Source organism: Primulina eburnea, unplaced genomic scaffold, assembly GCF_022965805.1.
Source record: "Primulina eburnea isolate SZY01 unplaced genomic scaffold, ASM2296580v1 ctg368_ERROPOS200000, whole genome shotgun sequence".
Classification (NCBI taxonomy): Eukaryota; Viridiplantae; Streptophyta; class Magnoliopsida; order Lamiales; family Gesneriaceae; genus Primulina; species Primulina eburnea.
Window position 1 is genome coordinate 163,066 of NW_027331185.1, and position 9,332 is coordinate 172,397.

The window sequence follows — 9,332 nt, forward strand, 5'->3', positions numbered from 1 at the left end:
TTATTTTAACATCAAAGGACATATCTTGTTTTTTTATAAAAAATATATTTGAAAATAAAAACAATGTTTGAGAATATAATCTTAAACGGGTTGTATATATGAGAGCATCCACAATAAAAAAAAATATTTCATTCGAATATTTGTGGACCCTATAATCCACACCATCAATCAAATATTTCTCTACTCAAATATCTCATATTTCACAATCAAATATCTCACCAACCAAATAGTTATGAGTCCCACTATCACTTTAATTAATATTTTATTTTAATTTAAATAAAATCATTTAACTACTTTAATTACTTCCATCTATTATTTAGTGTTATATTTTTATTGAATAAAATAAATATTAATAAAATTAAAAAATTTGTCGACCAACCATTTTCAAACAATTGGTCAATCAAATGATCGACCAATTATTGGTCGATCAAGTGTTGGTCGATCAATGTTTTTGGTCGACCAATGTTTTCCTGGACCTAAACTTGGTCGATCTCGGAATCCATTTAATTGTCCACTACATACTTTAACGCGTGAGTGCAATGCACGCACGTGTCTCAAGGCAGCGTGAAACTCGCGCTGTTTTGAAGAAATAAAAAAAATATTGCAATACCCGGTTACAATGGTGAATATTTAGATGGAGAGAATATTTGGATGACGTGGCATGTATTATATCTACCATTGTGGATGCTCTAATATATATCTGAACTTGAGTCTAATTATTTTTATTTGTTCTATTGCTTGGGAACAAAAAGGTTAGTTAATTTGTTCTTAGTTTTGGAAATAGCCAAAAAAAAAAAAAATCTCTCTATAGCATGTGGGTTTAGTTTTTTGCACCTTCAAACCTCTACAAATTACAATCTCCCAAATCTTGAATTTTTGTTTAATTTTATTATAAATATACTAATTAAAAATTGTCGATGTCAAAAATATTATGAATATAACTAACCATATGATGGGTCTAACAATGTTTAACGGGTCGAAAACGTTAACTTTGGGTATGGGTCGATCTGGTCTAGATTTAAATTCAAAGAGATCAGAATAGATATAAATATTTCATAATCTTATATTATGTTTGAATTAATAGATTTCGATTAGTTTTATTTTTTAAAATGAAATAATAGATCAAATCTTATATCAATACTTTACTTTTCTGTACATTAATAATAAAAATAAAAAAATTTAAAATGACATCATTATTGAGAGACTTAAAATCTATCATAATTAATATAAAAATATTATATAAATATGTGCGATGTAAATTTGAAATTTATGATTTTTATTATTTTTAAAAAATATATATTTGAAATTCATTATTTAGAATTCATCAATCCATTTGATAAATCTAATCGAACGTACATTTCTCAGTGGGCCACATGTCCATATTTGTGGACGAAGGAAACAGGCTTGGGCCATCAGCTCCTAAAGTTTAAAGAATTTTTATGGACCTTTGTGGTGGCCCAACTACGTACAACCCACTGACACTTAAGCCCATTTCGACCTCACCGATTTGAACCGTAAAACCCTAATTTCCAGGCGTACGCGGCTTTGCTAAACAGTAGATCTTCATCATCCTCTGCGAACTCGAAAATGGCTACTCAGATGAGCAAGAAGCGAAAGGTTTTCATTCGACCATTCTAAATTTTTTTCGTAATTTATGTCTTGTTGTGTGATGATTGGAGTAATTGAATGTGCTACAGTTTGTGGCTGATGGAGTGTTCTTTGCGGAGCTAAACGAGGTGTTGATGCGTGAGCTCGCCGAGGATGGGTACTCTGGGGTGGAGGTCAGAGTCACTCCCATGAGGACGGAGATTATCATCCGTGCAACGCGCACACAGAATGTTCTCGGTGATTATTTATGTCCAATAATCGTTTATTTCATGTTGTGCAGTGTGAATGTTTAGGATTTGAAAAGTTCCTTGCTTGAGAATTCCTCTTTGAAGAATTTGATTGGTTGTTCCTTTTTGTTATACGGTTAATTTGATTTGTATTTCTGGGAAGTTAAAATTCGATTGTTTTTGGTGTTAACGGGATAGGCGAGAAGGGGAGGAGGATTAGGGAGCTTACCTCTGTAGTACAGAAGAGGTTCAAGTTTCCAGAGAACAGCGTTGAGTTGTATGCTGAGAAGGTGAACAACAGGGGGCTGTGTGCCATTGCACAGGCCGAGTCCCTTCGATATAAGCTCCTTGGTGGCCTTGCTGTAAGGCGGTATGAATGAATATGACATTCTTGATGTCTTTTCCTGTAAAAAATAGTGACATGTGTGTATTTGATTGTTCCGTGTATTTTTAGTGATTTCTTTGTGAATCTTATGTGCATTATTGATTTCAATAAATTTTGGTTGATGCTTTCAGAAGTTATGAGCTTTTGTAAGCTGTTATCATCTGCCTTAACTTGCCAAGATACTATTGATGATAAATGTTCTTATTGAAAGTTGTAAAGTTTTAATGATTTTACTGTAATTACTTTCCACCGTTGATCTCCTCTGTTGCCAAGTTCTGTTTGTTTTATGAAGATTGGTTAGATCATTAAACGATAGAGATGAGACATCAAATGATGGTTCTCTATTGCCTCAAGTCTATCATTGAAGGATTGAAATATTTTATATTTCTGTAATGAACCATTTTACAATTCTAAAATGCTTCTCTGTTATCGATAAACCAAAGTGGCGCCCCAACTAAGTTTATTACACGTATGTTGGAAAAAATTGTTATGTGTTTTAAGTGTTTTTTTTAAGTTAGCAATTAATTATTCTTTATGATTTACATGCTCTACAATTTTATCTTGCTTTCAGTTCCAGTTGGATTTATTTTTGAACGTTTTAAATTTCTGAAATATACCATGTGGAGACTAGGTAAGGGGGTGATTATTTTATAAGTTATTTCCTTTTCGTTTCTCTTGTATGATTGATAGTGTCTGGATGTCATACAGTCCTTGTTTATGTTCTTCAGGGCGTGCTATGGTGTGTTAAGATTTGTCATGGAGAGTGGAGCCAAGGGTTGTGAGGTATTAATTCTTCAGACTTCGTTACTTGGTATTTGTTACATTTATGAGATTGTTATCATGGGTCTCAGGTAATTGTTAGTGGAAAATTGAGGGCTCAACGCGCTAAATCGATGAAGTTCAAAGATGGCTACATGATTTCGTCTGGTCAGCCAGTCAAAGAATATATCGACTCTGCTGTGCGACATGTTCTGCTTAGACAGGTATGAGTTACTACTTCTTTGGTGATGCTTTTAGAGTAGAATTATTGTGATTATTTTTCAATTCCACTATCTTGGATTCACTTTCTGAGTTTAATTCAATTTTCTGACTTCTGATTGCTCAGGGAGTACTTGGTATCAAGGTTAAAATCATGCTTGACTGGGATCCGAAAGGAAAGCAAGGTCCTATGACTCCTCTACCTGACCTTGTCACGATTCATCCTCCAAAGGAGGAAGAAGTTTTCAGGTCAACGCCAGTTCAAACAACTGAGATTGAAGTTTGAACCTAAAGCATCATAACTTTTAATGGTTTTCTCAATATTTCTTGAGCGTGTTAGCAGTCCTTAGACAGATGAAAACCGTAGTAAAATGCTAAAGTTTTGTTTTCCATCGAGTAATTTTCTTGTCAGTAATTGATTTGAACGTTTGTTCTCATTTAGCATGCTTGCATTGTTGTCAGATTACTGAGGATTTATTTGCACTTTCAGGTTCTTTAAATATTTTGTTTTGAAATTTAGTTTCATCATTTTCTACGACATTTCATGATGTGTAATATTATTTGATGAAATATTGTGTGTTTTTAAACATAACAAATCAACTTGACGTTAATTGACAATTACTAAGTTATTTTGGAGCATCATTTGGATATGCACGTTGGAGTGATTTGAGGTTGGTTTAATTTTGAATTCAATCGTTGAAAGATTCTTTCCCTATCAAATAGAAAAAGAAAGATTGAGCATCGAAACATTTGATTTTAAAGTCCCTTGAAACCCTTAAATTCTCCTTTTTTTGGATGAACTATGGTGTGTCTACCAGAAGCTTCTCCAAAAGAAAAATAGTGACGAGTATTTGGGAAAAACCAGAGGATATATGTTCCTTAAAATAGAGAAATAATATTGTAGTAGTGAGGCAACGATCCGGATGATGACAAAATTTGGTTCAAAGCTCGAAAGAAATTCATTTTCATATTTAACTTGAATTTTATTAACGAGGATCCAAATGGAAAAAATGAATTATTCCCTGTCATCTTGAAGAATAAAACTAACATATAACTATTTGTGAGACAGATCAATTTTATCGATATTCACAATAAAAAGTTACACTCTTAACATAAAAAATATATTTTTTCATTGATAACCCAAATAAGATATATGTTTCATAAAATACGACATGTGAGACCGTCTCAAACAAGTTTTTGTCTAATTTCTGAATATATTTTTAACATATTAATAATTACAGTTTTGTGAGAGCCTTCAAAACCGATTGAAGTCTGATAATTTCATACATGATAAAAACCGATTGAAGTCTGATAGTTTGGACTAAAGATTAAATTCCAATTAAAGCCACTCAAAAGCATGTTTATTTACTCTTCAAAATCCAAGAAAAATTACAAAGCCAAATATCGAATAAGTTGACATGGTGCTTCCGGCAGTGATATAGGAAATTGTGGCTGTGAAATGGATAACCTTACCCACCAATTCCAAGTGGAGAGGCGCCACATCGGAAAATTACACGATATCCTCATCCTCTGATCTCCTATACCTATAACATTCAAATCCATATCATATATTTCATTTAATCACATGAGCTTAAGGAGACTTTGCCAGTAAAGCAAGTGAAACAAAAATAAAAATGGCCTCCACCTCCACATTGTCGATGGCGGTGCCACTCACTGGTGCCACCCTAAAGAGGCAGCCGCCAAGTTACGATGGGTTTTTGAAGCCATTGCCATTGAAGCTGTCATCGAAGGGTGCAACGGTGTCGAAGCGAGTTGGGAAATTTGAAGTGAGTGCTTCTTGGAAGGAAAAGGTGTCGACTGGATTGGCAGCGGGTGCATTGACTGCTTCGATGGTCGTACCCGACGTAGCAGAGGCGGCTAGCGGCGTTTCGCCGTCGCTGAAGAACTTCTTGCTGAGCATTGTGGCTGGTGGTGTTGTTCTCTTTGCCATAGTTGGGGCGGTGGTTGGTGTGTCAAACTTTGATCCTGTCAAGCGGAGCTGAGAAGTGACAGACAGATGTAGCATGTGTTGTTTTTCTAATGCGTGTGGACATAATGTACTACTTTTGGTGAATAGAGCATTGGGTTTTGTTAGATTTGATCCCACCATTAGACATGACTGTCAACGAATGAACTTACAGAATGTGCTGCAATGCTAATGGTGAAGTATCTTCCTAACCAAATTGGGAAGACCTGCACCTGAATTTGTTTGAAATTTTATGTTCTATCTTTATATATATCTTCGGTTCACCTCAATACATCACCTTATTCCCCCACTCCCACAATTTTTTGGCCTGTCCATCTCCAGGCCTAAGTTAACTTTCCGACTTCAAGGTTTCAGAAGTCAGATTTCAGAATTGTCTTGACTAGATCAACACGAGTGATCAAGGAGCTGTCTCTCAAAAAAAAAAAGGGAATTTTAACTGATGCTGCAAGTATTCATGCAAAGGCTATTGTTACCATCATCAGCTTCTCCATCTTTTTAAGACCACATTGAGATAGAGAAAAAGAGACATCGAAGAGATATGCCCGTAGAATTAACAGAAGCGAAAGTACCATCTGCCCCTGCTTTGCACTTTTCTTTATTAAGTTTCTTCTCTTGTTTTTGCAGCCTCTGCTCTCTCCCTTTATATTCCCCTAATTGATTTATCAAGCATTCTCTTATTTTCCCGCAGAAGTTCTGGAAATTAAAATAAATATCTAATTCTGATGATCAAGTGAACAGACCAACAAAAAAACAGGCACTCCAAGACAAAATTCCTGATCCAATTCAGGTCTAGTATCATCAGAACCCAGATCACATTCACAGGATTTTTATTTTATCATGCATAAAAATAAAAGTGAAAACAAAGGAATTTAATAATTTCTAACATAGAAAATGATTCAAATGAACCAAATAGTCCTACCGCGATCATCTATGCCCAGGTAAGGCACCCCCAAGGCCCTAAGCCCCTATAACACAAAAAATTCAACAATCTACGGATAATTACACAACTGAAAAGATTTAAACATTAGCCAAAAAAGGAGAAAATATCTGGGAGAATTGGGGAACAGACCTGCGGGAGTTTTCTTCTTTCCAAACCGGAAACTCACGGCGAGCTACGATCAATAAATCGATTGATTCCGGCGGTAAATTCAGGATGGCAATTTGAATAATACAAGATCCGAAAGGAAGATCGTCGCTGAAAAGGTGTATGCACCACAATTTTAAAAGCCATTTTGAGCTTAGTATGTTTTGAAGTAACGAGTCGAAATAGAATTTTGTGTTTGGAGAAAGTGGGTCGATAAAATATTGGGATGTAAATGAGTCGAGCCGAGTCGAATAGTAGCTGGCGCGGGCTCGGCTCGTTTAACTATTTTTTCGGCTCGGGTTCGTTACGAGCTTTTGGTTTGAAGCTCGGGCTCGGCTCGTTCGGAAGTTATGACGTTCGGGCTCGGCTCGTTAATGGCGGTTCGCTAATAGCGACGGGTTTTGAGTAAAAGCGTCGCTAATAGCGACAGGTATTGACAAAAACGTCGCCGATCTGGATCGGCGACGTTTTTGTACAACTGTCGCAAATAGCAACGGTTACAGACATCGTCGCCCAAAAGCGACGGTTATCGTACACCGTCGCTATTTTAGCGACGGTATAATGGCGACGGGTTTTATGAAACGTCGCTAATATCGTGTCGGTTTGAACAAAAAACCGTCGCAAATTGTTTTTTTTAAATGTTATAATTATTTAAATCTGAAATAAAAATATATTGTACTGTATGATCGAAAAAAATTAACAAAATTTGAGAAATGTAATCATATTATTAAGCTGCAAATAATAATACAAGTGTTTCATACAAAATGAATCAGCCATGTAGCGCTCCATCTCCTCCTGTGATGTTGATTTAAAATGAATTAAATTGAATTTTCTTAATGTAACGTTGATGAGAATAACGAAATTTAATAAACTTACGTGGAGCAGGCGGGATCGCGTGTCAACGAAAGATCCATCTGCATGTCGATGTGTGTGAACGTATAGCTCCCATGACGTTGGATCTCTGCCATGTCGTGCTCGCTAAAATAAATTCAATAATTGTAAAACATTAACATTTATAATTAATGAAATATATATTTTTTTCCAAAATACAATTCAATAAATGTCACGAACATCGTCGCTCGAATATTGAACCTCTTCTGTTTCACTTTCAGTTCAAATCAATTTCGTTGTCGTACATAACATTAACATCGACTAGATTTTGAGACGATAAAAGAAATTGAGTTGAGATGTCATGAGGTCCACTTTCGTTGTTTTGAAATGCATCGTTCGCATCAATTTGATTATGCTCAGTATTTGACTCAACATCAGTGACATAAGCTCGCCTACATAGAGTACTCACATGCATCCAATCTGATTCTGCTATCTTCGTTGTTGGATAAGTCAAATACACAACTTGCGAGGCTTGCGTAGGAAACACAAATGGTTCGTAGTATCCAAGACTCTTTTTTCGATTGACATCAACAATTTTGTACTTTTTATTAGGAAACACAAATGGTTTGTAATTTCGTCTAAATATGGTTTGTTCTGACATTTTTTTCGATTGTAAGGACAACGGATATATCCATTTAATAAACACTCAGGATGACTAAGTGCAAATGTTACAAACGACTCTAAACGCGACAATTTATAGACAGTTTTCTAAAACCCTGAACCCTAAACCCTAAACCCCAAAACCGTTGCTATCAGCGACGGTTTTAGCTAATATTAATCGGCGACGGTTTATTCATAACAGTCGCTATAATAGCGACGGGTTTTAATAAACCGTCGCTTAATTTAATATGCGACGGTTTTAACGCAGACCGTCGCTATATAGCGACGGTTTAGTAAAAACCGTCGCTGATATTTCCGTTTTTTTGTAGTGGAAGTAGCCGCGCCCGTGAACCACTTAAACGAGCCGAGCTCGAGCTCGAGCTCACGAGCCAGCTAAACGAGGTCATGAGCCAGCTAAACGAGCCGAGCTCAATTTTGAGCTCACGAACCTATTATCGAATATGTTCACGAGCTAACGAGCCGAACATCATTAATCTCATTTTGTTGAGCCCAAAATAAATCTCGGGCTCGGGCTCGGCTCTATAAGCTTATCGAACGAGCCCGAACGAGCTTTTTAACGAGCCGAGATCCGAAAAGCTCGCGAACAGTTCGGTTCATTTACATCCCTAATAAAATATCAATTCTTTCGTGTGTTCCCGGGAGGAATTCCCGCCCGACTGCTGCTAGGTCCAGGAATGGCGCCAGGGACAAAGCATTTCAATGATCCGAGCCGAGGGAGGCAGGAGGTTGCAGAGTAATGGTAGACAGAAGGACTTTAGAGTTATCTTGTTAACATAAACTAGCTTATGACTAAGTTGGTATGGGTGAATTACGGTCAAGAATTGGAAACTACACATTTTCTTTTCTTTTCCTTCCAAAAATCTAAGAGTTGGTCTCTTGTGAGACGGTCTCACGAATCTTTATCTATGAGACGAGTCAACAATACCGATATTCACAATAAAAAAATAATACTCTTATCATAAAAAATAATATATTTTCATAAATGATTCAAATAAAATATCTGTCTCACAAAATACCTAAATTTTGCCAAAATCTAAATCAAAGTTATACTATCATAAATAAACCGACTTTGATAATATTAAACGAAAAATGGAACTATCTACCGTTGATATTTATCTTCTGAATTCTATCCATTTATACTGGGGTAAATTGTGTGCCGTAATTGGCTCAAGTTTTCGCATAAAAAATCAAGGGAGACTTTGTGTTCAGTCCCCATTTTCTGTAATCTTTATCTTCACTCCCCATCAATGAAGGATATTTTTTTGGCATTTTCTCTCATCAGGGAGTTGTAAACAATTTTGTTCTGAAACAAGGACTGATCACCAATTCACCGAAAAATCAATGTCCCGACAAAAGTATCTGTGTACTTGAGTGGTTTTTTCGTAAAAGAAAAAACAAGAAAAATGTTATAGATATAGAAATTACTGTATATTTGTGACAACCCAAAAAAAAAACAAGAAAAATGTATAATTGAGATGGTGAGAATATTTAATTATAAATAATAATTTAGATCTAAAGTTCTTGATAAAAATATAATCAGATATACATCGA

General features: G+C 35.7%; 2 protein-coding genes across 2 annotated transcripts; both read left to right on the forward strand.

The window, feature by feature from the left end:
• The first annotated feature begins 1,522 nt into the window (after nucleotides 1–1,522).
• On the forward strand, nucleotides 1,523–3,719 carry LOC140821017 (small ribosomal subunit protein uS3x-like). The gene is made up of 6 exons (XM_073181405.1): nucleotides 1,523–1,617; nucleotides 1,698–1,845; nucleotides 2,034–2,205; nucleotides 2,949–3,003; nucleotides 3,072–3,203; nucleotides 3,326–3,719. Exons 1-6 carry the CDS (start codon nucleotides 1,588–1,590, stop codon nucleotides 3,482–3,484), a joined length of 696 nt encoding a protein of 231 aa, XP_073037506.1. The 5' UTR covers nucleotides 1,523–1,587; the 3' UTR covers nucleotides 3,485–3,719.
• A 1,045-nt stretch (nucleotides 3,720–4,764) lies between these two features.
• On the forward strand, nucleotides 4,765–5,454 carry LOC140821019 (uncharacterized). The gene has a single exon (XM_073181408.1). The coding sequence runs from the start codon at nucleotides 4,833–4,835 to the stop codon at nucleotides 5,199–5,201; it is 369 nt and encodes a 122-aa protein (XP_073037509.1). The 5' UTR covers nucleotides 4,765–4,832; the 3' UTR covers nucleotides 5,202–5,454.
• Nucleotides 5,455–9,332: the final 3,878 nt, after the last annotated feature.

Coding starts and splice junctions, on each gene's coding strand:
- LOC140821017 (XM_073181405.1), top strand. CDS start 1,588: ATGGCTACTCAGATGAGCAAGAAGCGAAAG. Junction 1,846..2,033: donor GCGCACACAGAATGTTCTCG/GTGATTATTTAT, acceptor TTAACGGGATAG/GCGAGAAGGGGAGGAGGATT. Junction 3,204..3,325: donor GACATGTTCTGCTTAGACAG/GTATGAGTTACT, acceptor CTGATTGCTCAG/GGAGTACTTGGTATCAAGGT.
- LOC140821019 (XM_073181408.1), top strand. CDS start 4,833: ATGGCCTCCACCTCCACATTGTCGATGGCGGTGCCACTCACTGGTGCC.